Genomic DNA, 22,761 nt, shown 5'->3' with positions numbered 1-22,761 from the left:
TTCCAGTGTTACTGGGGCTACATTTCTGTGGGGAATACAGTAGCATTTCTGTCCTTTCCACTGTGAATGATAAGAAGAGTATGTCTGTAATGATTAGACTGTTGTGATAAGCTACTTCTGAATGTGATCTTGTGGTTTGATTTTAATCAGCTATACATATATGATACGCCTGTGAAAGTTCTGCCAGATGTTATTGCTGTGCATAAGTTGTCAGTATTATACATTTTAAGTTTATAGAAATCTGCTGTAGAAGCAGAATATTTTAGGGTAGTTTTGTTATATTCCTCGCCATATTGTCTGGTAAGATGGTGACCATGTGGGATCTGTTCAGCTGTTGACCTTCCAGGAGGTATTTCCGCAAGTGTTACCCCAAATTTCCCACAGTTGGTACAGGCTTTCCAGCCTGCTGTGCTTCCCCTGCCCAGGCATTCAACAAATGCAAACATTCACAGAGGAAAGCTTTATAATTTTCGGGTCTTGTTATGCACCAAATATGGTAGGATGTAATGGGAGAGGAAAAATTGTGGCCTAAGTAGGAAGTATGAAAGCAAATAGATGTAGGCCACATAAAAGTAAACAGTTACGAGTTACATTTTCAGGTCTGTTTGACTATGAGTATGATAGTATCTGTTCACTTTGATAATTGCCCATTTAATCAAACTTGATTGGCTTTTCTAATATAATTTGATATGTGGTGTCTTAAGTGCTCACTATCTAAATGAGGTGGATTTGAAGAGACCCAGTGCAAACAAGGTGGCTAAAGAAAATCAAATATTGGATATCTCATCAATCAAAAGTGTATTTGCAAGTGAAAGTGTTAATGTAATTTTTGTTACAATAGCTTTTCTTATGTAGAACTAGAAGAAGTGTACAGGTTCTAACATTTTTCCCAACTACATACCTAAACCTTTTCAAAGAACTTGAAATAACCATCATGCAGTTTACATGTTCTTGAAGTGTTGAATTTGTTGCTGTTTTCAGTGTGTGATGAGAAATGTGGTTTTGGTTTGTTGACTGACAATGACTGATACAGTAGCTGCCATGTAGCAGGACTGGAGAAACCACAGTACTATCTAAATACCCTCCCTCAGTCTCTGTCCAGGGTGTCTGTCACTCTGTCAGTATGTCAACCCTTTTGGCTACTACCTTACTTTGGTTCCAGCTACATGCTTGTTTGGAAGTACAGTCTGTATCACTCATAATGTATGATAATTTCCAACCAGATATTACAGGCTAGATTTTCACATTTGTTTGCTGAGTTGTAATTTTATGTGCAAATATCACATTAGGGCCATGTAGAAAAATCTTACTACAGTATAAATTGATATAAAACAAAATAACCAATGGCCAGTATTGTGTAAATATCTAGTAGTATGTATATGATCCACCTTCTCAAGTTGGCTTAAGTTTAACAGGTACTAAATGGAGAGTCATTATGAGTATCAGTAGAATAAATGTAAATCCTCAATATCTTCTTTTCAGAATGATGATTCAGTAAACTTTGATGATTAATATAAAGAGCCTTTGTCGTATATTATCATTTATCATGGTAAAATCAATTTGTATGCGCAGCATCTCTAATATGTTTGGAGATGAGACATGGACTTGCTCTACTGCTGCGAGTTGAGGTTATGTCTTATGGTCCTGGAAAACATGCAAAAGCAGAAGAATGTTGATGGCTTATCTTCACATTTCCCTAGAATTGTCATAGGAATATTTCCCCTCTTGTAGTGTCATGAAATAATATTACAGTCTGTAAATGTTAGACTTGTTTGCCCCTTCAAATGTTTCATCTTGATATATACAGGATTATTTTGACAGTAGTCTCCAGATATATCCATCTGGTATGGATGAATAACTGGTTTGAACCAGTTTCTAACCTGTTTTTGGAGGAGGGCCCAATATTTTCCCTGTGTAGGTGTGAGGTTTTTTTGGCGCAGGCACAAGAAAACAGGTCCTGCAACACGGATGCTGCTTCAGAAATTTTGTTAGGAGAATCGCCATCAAACCAACCCATGACGATGTGGTCTGAGTCTATATGGATGGGAGTGGTCCTTCCCATAGGGCTTCCTTACATGTACCATACTTTTCTAGAAATCTGCTCCAACTTCACAAATGCAATGCAACGAGCTGTTTTGTAGCCATTAATTTATGTTTTTTTTCTGCATTCTCATAGAGTATATTTTTCTGAGATGGTAATTGTACATGCACACAAACAATTTGCATATAGGCATTAATGCAAATTGGTTTTATGCAATGCTGATGTCAACAAGCAAAGTAGATATTTTTTAAATCATTCTGCATTATTCCAAACTTGCACATGTATGAAGAAGCATAGATATTTCACCCCTTTGAAGCACGCTATTTTTGTCAAGAAACTGGTATGTCTCAACTAACGGTAAAGCCCCCATCTATTTCTATCACCCAAGTACAGGGTCCAATATTGCAAAAGGCAATAAAGTTGACAATAGCTAACTGAGTCTAGGCCATTTACAGGTGAAGTGGTGGTTCAGTCCAGACAATACCAGGGGAGATTTATGGGTCCATCAGCTCTTGTCACTGCTGCCATGTTAACCAGCTACTGCAGCTATACGTTCTTTTTATGAGTTGGAACCCGTGAACGCTGATGTCATGACCACTTTGTGACATCATCAGGATGGCATATCATGAAACTTCGTCCTAGCTATTATGAGCTATATGTGTGTGGCGGTCACGTTTTTAATGTAGACAACCAGAAATCCTCATTAGTAATCAGGAGAACAGTATGATGAGGAGACCATGTTGGAGGGATCTACGAGATATGTGTTAGTTGATATGGTCTGAGAACTGGTCTAGTTCAGTTTGAAGCCAGTATGTTAGCTTCTTACAGACTGAAAATAGACGATCACAGACTGTACAAGTAAAACCCAATAAATTGTAAATTCAGCTCTGATTTGGAATTCAATGGCGATGAAGAGCCGGATAGGTCACGTTCATGAGAACACAAAATACCGTAGTGACCATTAAACCAGCGTAATAAAGATCAGGCTGATCTCCGAAGGGTGGACTTAATGATTGTGATCTTTGTCATTACACGGAATGGCCTTCTGATCTGTATGGGAGCCATCCATAAAGGTGAAAAGTCTACATTATCAGTATATGAAATGTCAGCCAAAACACCTTGGTCTGTCCTGGCCCCACCATCGAGCCCCATTTCCCAGTGCCAACATTACTACTGGTAGTGTGGATGTCTTCACCCATAGGAATTGGACCTCCTGGCCAATTGGGACTGCATGGGACTAGGGTATCCAGTTTAGCCACATTTCTGACTTAATGGATGAACAGAATTGCATACCTGCAACTTTTTTTCCTTCAAGGCATAAAGTTCCCTGGGACACCTGTAATTATCTGCTTAATTACAGTGTATAGATAATGATAACAAAATAGGTTGAAGATGATTAAAGGTTACAGTTTCTCAGCCAAACCAAGTCTTGGACAAAGGTGTATTGAATCATGATTTCAGATGTAAGTTATGGCTGAAAGAGTGGTAATAGTGTTACCATCTTGATGCCACCTACATGCAATGCAAAATTACTCAAATTATACCACACACTAGGGATATTAGCAACATATTATTTGCACCTCCAAGAAGAAGATATGCCTAACAACTTTACTTTTCAATACATGTATGGATTTTAATACAGCTATTTGTAGTCATGGGGCAAGCATTTTTCATTGCAAATTTACAATATCTATGCGTATGAGAGCCTCACCAGTCTTGTTTGTCTCTGCAGGCCCTGGCAGCCACATATGATTCCGCTAAGCCTGACCCCATCCCCATGGTCGCCATGGTCAAGGACAAGATGAACCAGCACATCAACTTGGACTCCGGAAAGTGGGAGACAGACCCAGCTGGCAAGCATGGCTTCAAGGACAAGCCACAGGACATCTTGGACTACTGCAAGCTGGTAAGTGTTGGATGTGTTTGAGATTCATCCGGATTTGTAGCACCAATTGACCTTGTTGTCATTTTGGTCGGTATCCTTCTGTAGATTTCTTAAGTCTACTCCAATTTTGCTCAACATCTCTCATGGTTTTTCCTTTGATTTTGTCCAGATGTACCCTAACTTGGAAATCACCAACATCGAAGAGCACACCAAAGAGATCAAGATTGAGAACTGGTGCAAGCCTGGGTCTACCGCCCCTTGTGGAGGACATCCCCACAAAGTCAGGCCCTTCAGATGCCTGGGTAAGAGAGAGCCTTGTCTAAATATTCTATGATTTTTGCCCAGTTGCTGTGTCTACATTGCTAACATTCATATTTGTCACAGGCCATTCTGAAAAGTTGGGGCCAGTTTACTTAATAATCTTTCATGTTATAATATAAACATAGCTAATGAAACAATAACAATGTATCCAGTATAGTTTCATAATTGCCAAGCAGATGATGCAGTCAGGGTTATACGCTTTCTTGTTCTAAGGTTAAAAGCATTTTCTACCAATAGCTCTTGTATCTTTACCTTTCAATCAATGTCTGTTTTCTGGTAGTTGCCCTTTGTACACTGTAACTGAGTTCTATTTGTTTCTTAGTTGGCAGATTTGAGAGTGATGCTTTGATGGTCCCCACCAAGTGCAAGTTCTCCCACATTCACAACAGCTCAGTCTGCACAACCTTCTTCAAGGTAAGTGGAATGTATAATAACTATAACATGGTTCTTTGTAGAAAAGTCAATCAATAGTAAAAAGTGATTTTTAAAGAAAATTGTCTTTGAGATCTTGGTGAATCAACGGTTCTTTCTTGTTTCCAGTGGCGTGATGCCGCCAAGGATGCATGTGACAAGTCAGGTTTTGATCTGCACAACTTTGCCATGCTGAAGCCTTGTGGAGTGGACCTGTTCACTGGTGTGGAGTTTGTCTGCTGCCCTACCAAGCCTGTGCAGCAGCAGGTGTCCCTCCAGGATGTGGAGCCTGTCAAAGAAGGTAGGCCAGTGCTTCAACTGCTTGTCTTGTGTCATTTCCAACTCATTTCAGTCATTGTCAGCAAGTTACTCCTATATACAAACATCCTTTTACTCTACTCTGATAAGTACCAATGTAGGATGAGAAAGAGTGAATAGGGAGACATGCTGTTCATAGCACAATGGTGAAAAGTGGAGCACTGCTTTGGTTTGCTTACCCATCCAGCACACAAGAAAGTTGTATGTGGTTTCTGTATGACCATGATAACAATACACATGTAGTTTGTGCTTAGAAATTCAGTTGGCAGCTGGCTAGCACTGAATGCTTGTCTGCACTTCTTGGCACATGTCTACGAGAATACAATGGAAATGAAGGTTGAACAGAAGACTTTTCCCATTGTGTTCCCAGGGTCTATGAGAAGTTAAAAGGGATTTGTGGGTCTTTGCAACTTGATTTCAAAGATAACTCTAAAGTGCCTGAAACAAAACCTCTCTTTGTGAAACCAAATCTTGCATGCTGACAATGGCAGCATGCCCAATCTTGCTACAGCCTTGATTTTTTTTACCATGTGACCTTGTGTTTGTGTGAGGCCAGACAAAAGCAAGGGTAAATTGCTTAGCTAGCAACTGTACCTGGTATTGGGTGGCAGGGTTGCATAAGCCACAGGCTTCGTTACAAACAACAAGGATGTTGTTTTTCCAAAGTGAAATGACCTGTGACTGTCCTCTTCAGTATGCAAGGTTGATGTGTTGTTCGATTCACCTGAGTTGTTGTCCTACCAACTGGAAATCATGTTCCCTCATAACAAATTTTGGCAGTGTGTAATCGACATAACAAAATTTTAAAGATAATGTCAAAAGAGTCGCTTTTTTCTCACAAGTGTTAATAAAATATGTACCACAAGAATAAAGATGTCATATTAAAGCTTAACCTAAATCTGTACATGTACTTGTCTGCCCACAGTTGTGTCCAACCCATGTGAGGACGGCAGCCACGAGTGCTCTGACTTTGCTGACTGCATCCCACAGAGCGGTGCTGCCTACACCTGTGAGTGCAGGTCTGGATACATCGGCAATGGCCGCCTTTGTGAAGGTAAATCTTGTTACAAGCATTACATGCACAAGGCCTAAAAGGCATTACAAACTGATGAATGGCCCTGGTATGAGTCGATTGTTGAGTTTTCGATACAGAGGTCCTTATTTAAGTTGATAAATTTGGCAAGGTTTTACTTCAAGACACTGAAGACATATTGTGTTAGATAAGATCTGATGGTGTATGGCAGGCATATTGATGATTTCGGGCAGTATTCCACACATTCTTGCACAGTAGTGTTGGTTCACTGTAGGCTCTTTCCATCTAGCTCACTTCATCTTAACTAATGTGGCAGAAACATAGCTCTTCCCTGCCAGCTGGACTGTTAAGTCATCCCCAAGTCATGGCTTTGTGATTACATAGTGGAGATGCATGTCCCAGTGGTGTTGACAGTCTGTAAAATATTCATATTCTGGGTGAACCTTTTTCTTTTCCTATTTCTCAGCTGTAGGCTGAGAAAAGTAGATACTTAACAACTGAATGATATTTGATGTTGGTTGGAGTATACATTATTGATATACTCGTTGAGATGCTGTGACTTCAGAGGTCTTATGTCCTGGACTAATTTGTTTTTTGCAAAAGTCTTCAATTTCTGGCACATGTTTACTTGTCTAATTGTTGACATTTTGTACAGATGTGATATGGAGCAAGGGGGAAATTTTATATGAATAGTAGCAGATGTTAACCTTATAAGATGGCGTGCTATATTTATGGTTTCATCAAAAAGCCTACTGTTCCACCAAATTGTGGGTATGTCCCAGTTGTCTGGATTACTCATAAAATATTCATATCGTTAGTATGAATCTCTTCAGTCACTCAGTTGTTTTGAAACCAGAGATACCCCCAGGAGTCAATCACCAGGGTTTGGGGTAAGAAAGATATCTAGTTGAAAGTACTAAAGAAAATCCACCAACAAGTCAAGGGAAGTGACCTTTGTCCAAAATCAGAGACACCAGTCCTCTCAAGCATTTACCGGATGGGTAAATTGGTAAATTGGATTGCTCAAGGAAACCAATGTTAGGATACACCGCAGGGCAAATTCTATGTCTTAAAGAAGCGGCTTTTTGACTTAGCCATGGTTTTCAAGATACATGAAATTATAGCTCATTAGGTTAGATATTGTAGCCCATCAAGCCCAGGACAAACTTGTCTGCAATCAACTTTTTTACCAACCAGATGCAACCACCTTAAACAAAGATGTTAGATTTTGATCTGTCTTATCCTCAACTATTACTAGATATGGGCTTTTAATTAGTTATGGAAGAAAGGCCCTAAGATAGCAGCTTAGCTTTTGAATACATTCATACCTGTACTTGTCTGAGTATTTTTGTGTTCTTCATGAATATAAAAGCAGGAAATTCTCAACAGGGCAGGTAAAAGTCTTCGTTTCACCAACCTCTGATTGATCATGAATGCCAAACAAGTCTGATTGCATTGACCATAAATATTAGATGGCTGCTGGGTGTTGGCTGCCTTGGTTTCCAAATAAAGCTTTCATGATGTGGGCATTTTGTAATATGAAATGAGGTGCAGATTTTTAATCTTTCATACAGGTAAAGCAAGCAGATTAACTCAAAAAGTGATTTGTCAAGAAAATGCCATTGATTTATGTCTGTTATGGAATATGCTATTTTTGTGGATCCTGTTGCATCCCTACATACTGTTGGGTACTTGAGGGCACATTACATGAAGGCAGTCCAAATGACAGGTACTGAGATTGTTGCTTTTTGTTGTTGTTCTCCACAGAAGAGGTTTTCCAGGAGGAGGTTGCCCCCAGCCCCACACCCAAGGCTGTGGATCCCTACTTCCTCGAGGAGGACACTGACAACGAACACAAGATGTTCCTGGAGGCCAGGAAACGTGTGGAGGAGAAGCACCGTCTTCGCATGACTCAGGTGAGCCAGGACAAGTTCAGAAATCCCCAGGGAAGGATGCTTTTAGGGTGACTGGAAATTGCACGAAACGTTGAACTTAGAATTTTTAATTTATGATATTGAGCATGCTAAAAAGAAATTGCAAGCCCTGAGCATAATCAATTTAGCTTGCCCTATTGCCATTGATATCAGTGCTTAACTTTACTGCCAAAGTGACATTTAAATGTCATGCTTAAGGACTAGAAGGGTGGGCTTTCATCCCATAACTCCTTGTCCATGACGTCGACAGGGGAAGTAAAGCAGTCAACTTAATGCAACTTTTTATCAACATCCCGCAGGCACATACATCATACTGTCGTAGCTTAGGGAATGTGTTTGCCATTTTGTACATGTTTTATTTAAGAAATTAAGAAAATGGCCAGGAATATGTACTGCGTATGACATGCTCGCCATGGAAGATGGAGTCTCTGATGATATGTTTTGTGCAGGTGATGAAGCAGTGGGAGGAGGCAGAGGAGCGCTACCAGGAACTGAAGAGCAAGGACCCTAACGGGGCTGAGCTCATGAAGAAGGAGATGATGGAGGTAAAGGGAATGCTAAGTCATCTTCATGTGGTTATTATAACCATTGGAACACTAGCCCTGTGGAATTTCATAGTATCTAATAGAATGAAGTCATGGTCAGACAGGTCCGGCAGTAACTATCAGACCCTAATCTCTATGTATGTGGCAAAACTTGACATTTGGGACTGCATTGTTAGCAGTGACATCTAGCTGCAGTGCAAAGTCAACCGGTCAGAATTGCCCTGAAGAAGATGACAGGCGATCATTCACAGACCTAACCTGTACAGTTTTGTGTCATACGAGAAATGCAACTACAAGAACATGTGTAGCATGTAAAATGCCATTTTCAAACTAATTTTGAGAAACTCTCTCAGCGCTTCCAGGTGACTGTGAATGCCCTGGAGCAGGAGGGTCAGAGTGAGCGGGAGCAGCTGCTGCAGACCCACCAGCAGCGTGTGGAGACCATGCTCAACAACAAGAAGCGTGTAGCCATGGAAGATTACATGGATGCCCTGGGAGAGAACCCGCCTCATGTAAGCAGGCATAGCAAAACAAGATTACTCATAAAAGTGTTGGGTGTGGAGAGTTACTGCATTTTATTTCATCATGGAAAGTCAAATAGAATGTTATGGAAATGTGAACAAAGTAGGTGTAGAACTGACATTTCGGCCTAATGGTGCTTTTGATTGGAATTGCTGTGCACATCTCAAAATTGGCATTGCTCATTGAAAATTTCATTTCAACCACATTGAAGTGGTCCTAGAAAAGCCAGGAAAGCTATAGCGAAGGTTGAAGATCCTTGGAGACATGTTTGTACCCATCTCACGTATGAAGTAGCTTGCCGCAGTGGGTTTGTTAATGGTAAAGGTCAAAATGTATGAAAAATTGCATGGCTACGAAACGGCTATGAGAATACTTTGATCATGCAGAGATGGGTGTAGATATACAGCATCATCAATGCCACATGCGGCTTGTTTCATAAAATTCTCACCACTGATCTCCCCGGGCTTAACAGTGCAGAGGTAGACAAGCTGTTTGCAATTCTGGGAACCATTTCATTTGGTAAAGGTGCCCAGATTGGGTGATTTGCTACTGTGATACATTGTGTGCTTGTTCATGCAATGTGGTTACTTAGCAAGGGCTAAAGTGCAGGGTAGGCTGGGAGGAATGATTAGTGTTATCCCCAGTGATTTCAGCTTGGCTGGTCCTGGTTCAATATAGGCCAGGCATTACCAGGAATGAGTTGCTTTGCATGCAAATCAATACCAGGAATATGGCGCCCCATTTTCACTTTGTAGTGCTTTTAAACACATTGAAGGGATTTATGTAACTGTTGGGACCTAAAAATATCAATCCCGTTTTACTTTCATCTCCTGTTACAAGATTACCATCATTTTAGTGCTTAATGTAACAAAATAGGGGCAGATGTAAGTTATAGATATTTTGTCCTTTATTTTGGGTTGGTCAACCTCAGGATTAAGATAAATAATTAGACATCCGGTAGTAAGATACGCCAAAAATAGTTACTCAAGCAACTGGATAAAATTTTAGAATTTCAAAATTTTATCCAGTTGCTTGAGTAACTATTTTTGGCGTATCCCCTGTAATGATTTCCTTTCATATACTGTAGATCACATGTTTTGACATGTACTGACAAACTTGATGAATTATGTTTTTTTAGCAAGTTGAACCCTAAATAACAAAAACCTATCAGCAAAAGACTAAGATTCAACTGGCCCATTTGACCCATGTTAAAACATCTCCAGAGACTGCAGACCTCTTTGCACTTGGTCTTCTGCCAAGGTTTTGTTCCCTGGGGATTAGTGCTGAAGTAGCACTGCTGTTGAAGCATACATCTATGTCACCAACACTTGTAAATCACCTGCTTCTGGGAATCAAACAGTTTGGGGAGAAGAAGTTTGTAGTGGGGAGTGCACACTTATTATTGTGTACTTCATGAACGGAACTACAGAAGTGGTCTTTTAGTACCAGGTGCTGTTGTTATTTTAGCTTGTTTTGCTCGTCTTTGAGGACCTAAAAGCTTTTGGTACAAACAAGATGTCAGGTTACAATAAGCATCTTTTGGTGTAAACAAAATCACTTCCAAACACTCTTAGCTAACAGGTTTACCAATCTCAACAAAGGTTATTGGCATGCCTCTTTCTGTTATCAGTGTCATGTGACTTGTGGAACTTATCCCTCCAAATGCTGGGACCAATCAAAACTAGGTATTATTCTGTGCCTGTGGTGCTGATAGGGTTTTAAAAAATGACAAAACTTTGTATAATGGTCTGAGGATTTGGTGACCTTTGGAAAGATGGAACAGAATATCAGCACCTGGCTCAAGTTCTTAAGTTAACCCTAGTCCTGCTACGCCCGGCAATTGCCGGGTTGTACATTATTGCTCTGTATGCTAGCCCTGACAATTGCTGGGTTGGGAATATTTCTACAATGCGCTAGTTGCACCCGCGCGGTTGTTGTACAGCGCGGTAACTAAAATTGAGCAATATCAAACGAGTACCCTTTCTTTCAAATTTTTCTGCACACTTCAGCAATGGGGGTATATTTTTGCTCTGGAACTCCAGCAGGACAAGGGTTAAAATTCCATGGAACCGCATGGCCTCCTGACTTTTCACTTATTCTACTCCTGCTAACAAGCCTGATGGGAGGTAGTCCTGGCAGCCACAGCAAATAGTTTGTGAGTTTGGTCAACAGGATACAATTTCCATTGTATGTAGTTGACTCACAGGTTGCAGGATTGCTGCTGCTAGTAACAAGTATGGAGTCATTAGCTGCTTCATGTTAGGTTTAGGAGTGACAAGGTCACAACTTTCCTTAGGCACTGTTTGTGATGATGCTGCTTACACAGTAAAACTTTATGATCTCTAAACCTCTGGCCCGTATTTCCATGTGTATATGCAGGCCCATAAGATCCTCCGCGCCCTGAAGGCCTACATCCATGCTGAGCAGAAGGACCGCCTGCACAGCATGCGCCACTTTGAACATGTGCGGGAGACCATGCCTGAGAAGACTGCTGACATGAAGCCGTCACTTATCCAGCACCTCAGGTCAGTAAGAACAGTAATGATGCTCTTCTATCATTTAATAAAGAAATAGAAAGTTGGATATTGTTGGAATAAACCATGTTATCACCCTATGCAAACCATATTGTTAGGCATATGTCAAACATATGTTTTTCTCAACACATCACACAGTTGTGCTGCTGGTTTGATACCTATGTTGGTAGACCATGCTTTATTTCACTCCGTTCCATTTCTCTCTGGCCTGAGATCTTTTCAGTTTGATTTTCATATACTTTGTTAATATTTAGTACACCTGAATGTTTGAATAAGACTTGCACTTGATGAAGAGTTCTGGGGCTCCCCCATCCATGTGTAAGCACGTCTAACCTCCAGATGATGGGGAACAAAAGACGTAAAACTGGAGAGAGAGAGAGAGAGAGAGAGAAGAGGAGATCATGAACATCGTTTCTTTGAAAATTGATTTTAGCACTTAAAACAGAAACTACTTGAAGTCAGTGAATCCTATCAATAGACAAGGTTTAGGTCAGTGATGTTTTGTCGACATTATGGAAATAATGCAAGAATGTATTATTCATGTTCAGGGTAATAGATGTTTAGATATTCAAAATATTTTTTTTATTGGAGTTGAATCCTTAGGTCAACTCCTGTGGGACACATGAAATTTCCAAGGCCTTATGTTAACAGCAGTGTTGACCTATTTGGTTGGTGGGTCATGCCCATAGCTGCTGGTAATGTGTATGAAAAATCCAGTTAGCCTGAAATCTGTGCCATGTCTCATGATACTGCCATAGAAATGAGTGTTTCAGAATGGTTACTGCTCCTGATGGAATGTTTACATGGTTCCATTGCAACAAATGTCATGTCTTTTTGAAATACAGACACCAGTATATGATATTTTGTGTATGCAAAATTAAGAGAAGACCATGAGGCCTAGAAAATGATTTTTATCACTGACACTATTCATACATATTCCCCTGGGTTGATTGGAGATTGCTCACCTTCTCTCAAGTGCGACCACACACATCTGTCTTGTCCAGGCTGCATTAGATAATATCCATCTTATATCAAGGGGCCAGATGGGTACATTTTTCATGCAGAGGAGTCATTAGCAGTGTTGACCTGCTTAAGGGTGGGTGTGGGAGGAAGATTGCCTGTATCACCTTGTAGCCCTGTTGGAAATTGTCTCAGCAGAAATGAAACCTTAGGGCAGGAAATGTTCAGGAACCAGGACAGCCCACTGTGATGTTAAATAAAGGTCCCTGGAGTTTTAATACTGCCAGTATCGACCTATAACCTGTGTCCTCATGTAAAATTAAGCTTTTCAAGATTAGATCACATAAAGACAATTCAGTGGTGCTTACAGTGATCTGTTTTCATGATATGTTTTCTACAACACGTAGAAGCTGAAGTGCACAAGGCAGTTTAGATCGGCAGACTGCCATGAAGCTACTAACTTCAGCCTTTATCGTAAAACACAGAAAGATGTGAACAGTGCCAAACATACATGTACAGCATACAGATTGTATAATCACCGCGACAATCAGTGTGTTATTGATTGTCATCCCTTACCCAAACCCGTTTTTATTTGTTCTGCGTCATACCAGGCTGATAAAACCCAAATTGGTAATAAATCAAATCAAATAAGTTCTTCTTTATGTGCAGCTTTCTGACAATTTTGAATTTTACTGGGAACCTGGAATTAGAAGAAAAATGGGTAGGGCAAATTGTGATCAAAATAAAGTTTGAACTTGTGTGTTGCAACTGCACAAGTAGGAAGGACAAATCATCAAAATCATTGTTATCACTTGTATGTATCGTTGTTTGTAACTGTGGTATGGTAAAGATATATATTCTCATTGAATAATCATGAGTGATAAGGCACTGAATCAGGGCGTATAGTTGGTTTACAGTTACTGCTACAACAAAGCATCACAAATGATTTAAATCACAACTACATCAACTTGTAGCAATGGAGGGGGAGATAAGGAGCCGTACCCTCAAGTAGCAATATCTTACCAAATATAAAAACAATGGAGTACTGCTGAAAGTGTCAAATGAAGTATTGAAGTTAGAGTAGAAATGTAAACTTGAGAAGTGAAGTGAAGCATCTGTAAATTGTCATCCTTGCAGGTAGTTTGTATCTGCCAACAGTGGTCAATGGAACAGGCAACAGAGTCCAATACCTGAGGGATATGTGGCGTATGGTCCATGTCAGCAGAATGGCCAATCTGTCATGCAAATTCTCGTATTGATCGGCTTAGAGTGCTCCATAGTACAGGACCTTTACTATATGTGTTATCCTAGCGTCATCTGTGTTTTGTAATACAGTATTTCACCCTGCAGACTGTAGGTGGGTTTATTCAAGAACATACAGTGCCATACATCACCTAACTCACTGAAGGTCCTTGTGTAATACCTTATGAGATGGTTTGTCCCTCCAACTGTGCCATACAGGAAATTGTTTCCATTTGCTGGACTAAAAACAACTTGTAATGCCCTGTGTGCGCATCATTCACCATGCATGTGTTGTGATATCAGTTGAAATGAAAAGCTAAATGTACTGCAGCACACAGCATGACGTCAAAAAGGAAAACCAGACTCTAGGAAGTCTGCCACCTAATGCAAGTATTCAGACTCCCCCCCCAGACTCCCCCTCCTACCACTCATTAGTTACTCCTTTTTAGTCAATACAGACTAATGGATTGGCCTGCCTCACATTACCAGTAATAGTGTGTGTGACCATATTTGATCTTGGTCCATCAATTGATTTCCTTAGCAGTTTATTCCACCCGTGTTCAGACTCGAGCCTTGTCATTTGTCTGACTGTAACTAAGTTATTAATTCTCAGAAATTGTCTGACGTCTTTGGACTAGAACAGTTTTATGAAATCAAGCAGTACAGACAGTCTGATGCTAACACATTTATTGTGATCACATACAATCTGCCTGGTCCAAAATATCTCTTGCCTTCCCATAATTGAAAGTAAAATGTTCAAGATCTGTTAGAAGTTATGAAAATCATGTTAATGAATGCTTAACTTAAGATTGAAGATTATTCACGCCCACAATGTGTGGAATGTCTCAAGATAGAGGTCATTTTGTCTTTCTGGAGAATGCCTCTTACAGTTGTTTCACATTGTCCCCTTCTGGCCTTGAAGTCGAAGGCTCTTGCAATAAAAAAGCAGACCTTCAATGGAAGTGCACCCCAAAATGCCAAAATAAATCTTTACACGAGCTGTGAAAGAGCCTTTTGCCGTCTCAAAGCCTCATAGATTAGGCTTTTCAGTATTATCGCCAGAAGATGGCCTTTGGTGAGAACAGACTGAGAGTAACTTATACGAGGTAGAAGGAAGGGAAGGAAGAAACATTAATCTGGCATAAAGCAGCAGTAGAGTACCCTGTTATTGCCAAGTAATTCCCCCATGTGCTAAGTCACCTTCCATCAGCCACCATACCTGATAGATTTTTGCCCCTGGTGCTGCATGGGCCTCCCTCAAGCAGGGGGCAAAAATCGATAGAATGTCAGCCAGCCACAGGCCAGGTAGAACAAATGGCCTCTGGGGAGGAAATGGACATTCTGTCATGGCCTTGCTGAAAGTCACATGTACCAGTTTTGTACTGTAAGCTTCCATCGGCAATCAGAGTAGAGAAACAGGTTATCTGATATATAAACTGGTGATGATGACTGTTTTCTTCATCACTTAGAAATATTCTAATATTTCATATCATCTTTCATCTTGATGCCACATGTCAAAACATGTAATAAAGATATATAGAACTAAGCCACAGCCGATAGCATCATGAAATGGTGTGTTCGATAAAGCACAGGAAATACCAGGAAAAGAAGAATTATCAAATTGATCCAAAACTAAATTTCTGATGGGCTCTCATCATGTTAGGAAATAAAGGACCAAGAGCACCGGAGTTGAAACTGTGTGCTAACAGTCAATCACTTGGTCCAGAGCATCTTCCACTCATCTTTTATTACATCAGATGGACATAGGGTAAATTTGTTCCACACTTTTGCCCAAAACAAGAGAAATTGCAATTTCCATTTCATTTCCCCTGCAGAGTGATCGATGAGCGTATCAACCAGAGTATCCAGCTGCTGTGGAGGCTGCCCAGCATCGCCAAGAAGATCATGCCAGAACTGGGTGAGTTGGACAACTTTTCAACACTTTCTATTGAGGTGCCATCTAAAGTAAAGTTTGATAAACCATACACCAGCATGCTGCATGTGGTCTATCACCTTAGTCAGAAACATCATTAGTGGACTTAATAAATGGACTATGGGGAAAATGAGAAGCTGAAAATTCATCTTTGGCATAGTCTTTGATGATGATGAATATCTATGGAGTAAAACCTATTGTCTGTGGCACAGCACGAACATTCAATATTCTTCTAAAGAAATAAGAGGTGTCAGAGACAGTGCTGCATGGTTACTTCATTAGCAAACTGATGTGTTTTTCTTCAAAAAGTGTATTGTTCTATATAACCTTGTCCAATCAAATTAAAAACAGGTAAGGAGAATGTGTGAGACAGTGTTAAGAAAATAGCAAAAAGATAATAAAATCTGAAAGATACGTCTATACAGGGCTACATTGATTGGTGTATAATTCTACTGGATCGACCTTTCCTCCAGATGTTACTCTACATGGGCATGATAATCAAATTTCTGCTATGGAAGCCTTCGTTGGATACTGTCATTACCGCAGGGATAAGTGATTTGTCAAGGAATCGCCCTGTAATGAATTTTACCTTTATATTGAGTCACTGTCTGCATTTTGTAGCTATTTTCCATCTGACCTGAAAAGTTTGACCTCTTTTCTCAAGGTACTTAAAGTCTATTCCACATATGGAAAATAATAAAACTATGCAGTATGCAATCAGATATGACTTTCAGCTGAACTTGGACTTGCAACCATGCGACGGTAAACAGGGAATAGCCCCCTGCTGCCTGAAAATTGATGAAGACATTAAACTTTAATGCAGCAGTGTTGAACTCTGTCATGTTCTGGCCAGTTTTGTAGCCCCAGGGGATCCTAGTCAGACCTCGGTGATCCTGAAATGAGATGCGCCTAAGTAGCAAAAGGAAGATCAATGCTTTTTTCACACCAACACATATAAGGCAGAAGACTTTGTAGTAAAAGAAAGAATACAGGACAATCAGTCCTTCAAATTCAACGCTCATCTTTGCTTTATAGGACGTAATTTGATTACCTCATTTTCATTTATTGGCATCATCCAGGCGTGGGAATCTTCAGTTGTTACAGTTGATATGTGCAACGGCTTACAGTGTGCCCTGCGAGACGTAGAGTGTCAGATCCCGTGAGGTTCATTAGATATCAAAGACGCTGCTCCTGTCACCTTACCCGCATTCAGAATTCAGCAGTTGTCTCAGTATGAATCATCTAGAGGGCAGCTGACTGCAAATTTGGATGTTGGCCAAAATGTCTCTGAAGTTCTGATTGTTTCATGTGAAACTTCTAGCCTGTATCTGAGAATCATGTGCAAATACAAATACAAGTTCAAGGCTGCATACTTCACCATCATGCTTTTGTCAAGACATTTATTATTCCTGAATACAGCTAGTTGGTATTCTTTCTTTGATGTTTTGTGGTCTGGTTGCTTTGGTTTAAGAGTCAAAGATGTCTGCATGCCTAACTAACAATACATTTAGGCCTTCTTCATCTGTCGAGTGCCTCCAGATATACTTTCTTGTCTGAGAATTCTATTCCTACCTTCATTTTATAGCCATTTTACATAGTTAAGTGAACCAATGGAACAACACTGTCTTTGTGCATGCATTTTCTCAATAAGGCATGCACAGTTCTCCCATGAGGCACCATCTTCCTGTGAGTTAATGCACAGTATCTTACTCAAAACTGCTGTCTCTTTAACCCCCTATAGAAGTGTATGTTCAAGAGAAGTTTCAGAAGACGGACTTTGTGCAGGCCTTCATGCAGCCTTCAACAAAGGACAAAATCTCGTCCTCCAAGGATGGTGGGCACTTTTCCTTCACACTTTCTCCACTGTGACGTAGATTTGTGTTCATAGAGAATGGAATTCACCTCTGGAGCTATCCCTCGGAGCAAACTTGTAGGCTCTTGGAAAAGACAGGCATCATGCCAAACAATTGCACCAACAAATCAATACAGAGTGCCCCTTTCTTGTAGTGATGGTGAGCCACTCTGTGTCATGAGACTCATTTGTATCTTGGCGTCTTCTCTTGAGATATGCCTCAGCCACTCAGAAATTGAAAACTCAGTAAATCATAGCTGCTCTAAGTGCGTGGGTGGTATTTTTCAAAGAAGCTGTGATTAGACTTCCCAGCCTCCAATCAGTTCACTTGGTTTGCATTGATTTTATTTGCCTGGTATGTAGGGTTGATTTCCATTGTGGGAAAGAGTACTTCAAAACAGTTTCATCATCATATCAAATGAAACATGTGAATCAAGTCCTGCAGGGAATTTTTGCAAGACTGGTGGCAAAGAATTAAGAAAGTTTCTCTGAAACAACGTTTTGCATTGCCACAAGAACCTATGAGTCATCTTCTATATCAGAAGTACCATCTACTCAATAACCGTCCTCCAGAAAATATCGATTGAGCCACAGTCTTTCACCTGGAAAGGAGGAGGCACCCCTGCTGCAGTTCTCCATTATTCATTCTCCCCTCTGTGTCATTGTGATTGCAACACTGGTTATTGTTGTATTGCATTAAGAATTTTGGCAATTTTTTATTACAAAATCATATATATTATGGTTTTGAAATAGAATGGATCAGTTAGGTTCTGGTTGTATACAGTATTGGAACTTCTGTGAAATTCAAATTTTCTCCTGATGGCCTGTTAATGGCAATCATGTTTTTGTCTGATGCAGGTACGTTTTGTATGTGAGTCAGCTTTATCTTATCAACCATGAAACAGAAGAATTTATTCCCTGACTTAGAGCCAGCAATTTTGAAAGTCATCCTCTTTCCATCTGAATCAAAAATTGTTGGAATAGTTCCCATGCACTACACCACAGAAGCGTACATAGTGTTTAAATGTAAAGGTCAACAACATCAAGGACAATCACAAATTGTTAGCTTCATTGCCTCCTCATGTTCATTCATGTTGTTTCCTCCCCTCCCACTGCTTCCATGATGTGCCCAGATGAGGAGTATGACTATGAGTATGACTCATCCTATTATCCCGATGGCAATACTCCAAGCCCCGGGACCCCTGATGGACAGACCTCGTCTGACCTTGATGGTAATTGCATACCCAGTCTGTAATGGCGCACGGCTAGGTCATCTTTGTGGATCCATGGCTGCGACCAAAGTTAGATCAGAGTCATAAACAGGGCCATTTCTAGAGTAATGGAGATTTGCAACATGTAAGCAACATTAGATGTTAGGCAGCCAATGACAATTGCAGCACAAAAATGAGCATGGTAGGGTTGCATTGGGACCTCCTTGTGATCCCTCTCCACAGTAAACATGCAAAGATTCCGTATCTATTCCTAGTCATACTCATGGTCCACATCTTCAATGTCAAGTCACGTGTTCATAAATCTCCTGAGTTCTCTTCCATCTGCTTGGTGTCACTTCCTTTGCTCACCTGTGTTTTCTCCCCACATTGTTCTCTCCCTCTCCCATGAAGCATCCCGCATTCAGGAGATAGATGACAAAATCAGTGAAATACTGGACAGCACCGCTCAACCATCCGACAAAAGTCAGGCTGTGATAGATGAGAAAATCATGGCAATCTTAGGTTCACAGCTTGCCGAGGAGGATGACTCCACAACTCTTAGTGGTAATGCATCCCCCATGTTGTGTCGTGATGTGCAGTGATGTAGTTTGTTTGGTGATCCAGTTGGGAGTCTCAGGGTCAGTCACCTCTGGATGTGAAAATATGATTTGGTAGTTTCTGACCTGTTCCAATCAGGGCATGCCAGTTGTAATTCTGTTGTCTTTTCAGACCGCTTTTGATTGTTTAATGCGTTATTATTTTTGGCCTTCCCTGCCATTGTCTGCTGTTATCTTCTGTAGCCTTGATCTGCAGTTGGAATACTTTTCTTATGAACAGCCCTGTTTGGTTGACTTTGCCTATTTTCCTATGTACCAGCCAAGCCCTATTTTTGTGTGTGCCATGAAGTCTTTTGTTTATGTCTTATGTCACATATGCCAACACAGGACACCTCTCTTGACCATGCTGATTTTTCCATTAACCCACACTTACAATATCCCATATTGTGTGGGTATTGTCGAGGTCAGTTGTGTTGTGCTGATTTCTTACATGGTTAACAGGTACTCTTCGGGTATCTCTTACTACATGTACATATAAGAAAAGGTATGGTATACCATGGCAGACCATGTTATCATTCACATACTTAGATTGGACTTAGATTGATGTGACTACCTGCCTTTGCTCTTAAGATCTCACCATGCCAGACAAGCCACAGAAGGAAGCCCCCAAGAAATCCAAGTCCTCAAAGAAGGAGGAAGACATGGAGAACACCAAAGACAATAAAACTCCAAAGAGCGGTAAATGAAACGGTCTCTACTGAACCATCCAGCACACTTAATGCCGACTTCACTAACCCACTGTTATTATTACTCTACCCACATTGCATCAGTGTGCAATGTACATGTGTACATCTGTATACATGGTGCTTATGTAGCATGTCCCTGATCCATGTGTTGATCACACTATGGGTAAATGAATCTACAAGACCACCAAGTCTCAAAACGCTACTACTATGACTGTCCCTTTATCTATGCTTTGATTTTTCAAGGATAGTCTGAAGTTCTGAACCAAATATGGTCTGGTGGTCTTAATGAGACCAATAACCTTAGCATGCTACATCATTTCTGTCTCAAGTCCTGTTGGCATTAAGCTCCCCTGTGATCAGTGTTCAGTAGAGACACTCATTTACTAGACCCCATGTCTTGATTGTACTGGTTGACTTCCCTTTGTTGTAGTTTTGCTAACAGCCGTATGCTTGACAAGTGATGGAAGATGTGCCGCAGTGTCATTTATCTGTGGTTATTCCTGTGCTACATTGTCACAAGCAATTCAGCGGAAGCACTAACTGATGTTTTGCCTGCAGCTTAGACCATCATTTCCCAATAGTTACGTGTGCTGCATACTAACAGTCGGTCTAGGTCTTCTGTTTCAGTTTTCTGTGTATTGCACAAACATTATTTCAAAGATCCAATTTACTTAAAGTTGGTAATGCTGCTTCAATGCATGTTTACAAGCAAGCAATTTTTTTTTATTTCATCCTCCTAGGATGACCATTTTACACTTGATGCTATGATTTAGAATAGGGTACAGGGGCATACAAGGTTTGGATGTAACAAAACTAGTCACGGTAGCCCAATTACTAAAGATTGTACAATTTTCACTTCATTCTTGTAACTTGGCATTGAATTTAAAAAGAAAAGAAACAACAAAGAGGTAACATATTGTTGGTTGGCTTAATATGTATAACACATGTATGATAAGGATAAGAATCAGCAGCCATCTTTTTTGGCCCCATTGTTAACTCAAAAGGTGCAGCCTGAGTTTCTCAGTAACATGCTTCCCTTTGTCGTGTGTTATCACGCCCATTTATCATGCTGACAGGCAGCAGCTATTTAAAGTGGCCGTCACATGCTTTAACCGTGACTGTTCAGTTTATATGTACCCTTGACTGATGCTGCATGTCCTCATCCTGTGCTTGCTGTATACTTACTAGATGTGCTGGCTTATGTTGTTCAACTTAGTAATTTTGTAATATTCAGTTGAATGTACTGTATATAATAATGATCAGTGAAGAAGACAATGACATATGTCACTACTAATACATGTGTTTTGTGCTGTGTGCTATGATGAAGCATGGCTGAAATGTTGCTGATAGTTCCCACACATGATGGTACCTTTACATGTACATGTATATTAATCTATATGTGTTCACCCAGCCAGCTGGATGAATACATCCCTGAAACCTGCGTACTAACTATCTTTACCTCACAGTATTTTAGTTTACTAAATCATAAATGTACTTTGAAGTTTCAGACAAGGAAAGAGTATCAATGCATGTTCACCCCTAATTACAGTTAAATGTATGGCCTATCGTTGTTGAAACCCTTGTAAAGATATGTGTGTACTTACGTCCCTTTGTTGTCCATGGCACAGACCCGCTGCTGAATGGAGCCAAGCAGGACCTGGAGGCTGACCAGCAGGTCATCAACCCCGAGGACCTGCCTGTGTACCAGAGGCCAGAGCCCCTGGTGCCCATCGGCATCCTGCCTGTGGAGGTGGAGCAGGCCATTCCTGACATGGAGGACCAGCGCATCAACGACATCCTGAAGGACGGTCAGTACTGAGTCTTCTCTCCTTCTTCTTCTTAGGTTTTGAGGCTATCAACTTCAACTTCTGCATGGAAACTAGAATCCCTTATTACTTCCTGTTGTTAACTTATATGTACAGCTCAATGAAGACTGGGTTTCAAGCAGTAGTGACACTGGTACGAATTGTGATCTTTTAGTGTATTTCTTAGTTTGCCCCAAAGTTCTTAAACCAATTTTGAAATAATGGCCCATTGAAGACTTATACATGAGACATGTTTTCCACAGATGATGACAAGCCTGCCAAGGTGGATTATTTTGGTGATGATGAGGAAGATGAGGATGCTGAGGGAGAGGGCCAGGCTGAAAAGAAGGTTCTTGTGACCCCACAGCACCTGCAGAAGTTTGCTGCTTCCAAGGCTGACAGACCACCCCAGGCAGCATCTTTTGTAAGTCAGCAGATGATGAATCATGTACCATGGAGCTAATAGTTAACTGTGAGGTTAACTGGTTACCAGCTATTACCTAACAGTTCAAACAAATCTTGATCACTGTTGATGTTAATGACTTATTCTTCGGCCACTGAACTGTGTTAGAAATCCCATGAAATATTCCATCCTTGACTTGAGACGCCTCTTACTGTTGTTGTTGTTACAGGTGAAGAAGAACCGTTGGCATGTGAGCCACATCACCAACCTCACCACCCTCTCCATCACTGTGGCTGCTGCCATCATTGCTGTCATCATCATCGTGGCTCTCATTGTCCTGCGCAAGAAGCATGCCCCCATGCGCCAACCAGGTCAGAAGTGTTCACATGTGTTCTGTTAAAGGAAGCTTTGTCAAGTTCGTTTTGACATCTAGGTGGGGTACCCTACAAAGGGCAATGACAACACTAATGATAAGAATGATTGAATTTGTGTTGAAATTGTAATAGTC

At 40.6% G+C, this 22,761-nt stretch overlaps 1 protein-coding gene across 7 annotated transcripts in view; it reads left to right on the top strand.

Annotated features, from left to right (window-relative positions):
* Positions 1 to 22,761, top strand: part of LOC136432958 (amyloid beta precursor like protein 2-like) — a 29,010-nt gene that overhangs the window by 3,747 nt on the left and 2,502 nt on the right. Inside the window, exons 2-17 of one of the 7 annotated variants that reach the window (XM_066424641.1) lie at positions 3,774 to 3,947; positions 4,096 to 4,228; positions 4,570 to 4,661; positions 4,788 to 4,959; positions 5,902 to 6,030; positions 7,777 to 7,925; positions 8,393 to 8,488; positions 8,842 to 9,000; positions 11,390 to 11,535; positions 15,582 to 15,664; positions 17,421 to 17,513; positions 18,665 to 18,763; positions 19,154 to 19,306; positions 21,674 to 21,853; positions 22,114 to 22,274; positions 22,483 to 22,624. In XM_066424641.1, the coding sequence (XP_066280738.1) occupies positions 3,774 to 3,947; positions 4,096 to 4,228; positions 4,570 to 4,661; positions 4,788 to 4,959; positions 5,902 to 6,030; positions 7,777 to 7,925; positions 8,393 to 8,488; positions 8,842 to 9,000; positions 11,390 to 11,535; positions 15,582 to 15,664; positions 17,421 to 17,513; positions 18,665 to 18,763; positions 19,154 to 19,306; positions 21,674 to 21,853; positions 22,114 to 22,274; positions 22,483 to 22,624 (2,161 nt within the window). Of the gene's footprint in view, positions 1 to 3,773; positions 3,948 to 4,095; positions 4,229 to 4,569; positions 4,662 to 4,787; positions 4,960 to 5,901; positions 6,031 to 7,776; positions 7,926 to 8,392; positions 8,489 to 8,841; positions 9,001 to 11,389; positions 11,536 to 15,581; positions 15,665 to 17,420; positions 17,514 to 18,664; positions 18,764 to 19,153; positions 19,307 to 19,929; positions 20,038 to 21,673; positions 21,854 to 22,113; positions 22,275 to 22,482; positions 22,625 to 22,761 lie in introns of all 7 variants that reach the window. The other 6 variants (XM_066424642.1, XM_066424644.1, XM_066424645.1 and 3 more) reach the window with 6 other exon arrangements.

This window comes from Branchiostoma lanceolatum, chromosome 4, assembly GCF_035083965.1.
Source record: "Branchiostoma lanceolatum isolate klBraLanc5 chromosome 4, klBraLanc5.hap2, whole genome shotgun sequence".
Lineage (NCBI taxonomy): Eukaryota > Metazoa > Chordata > Leptocardii > Amphioxiformes > Branchiostomatidae > Branchiostoma > Branchiostoma lanceolatum.
Note: the sequence above shows the minus strand (reverse complement) of the source record. Positions and strands in the feature narration are given on the sequence as shown.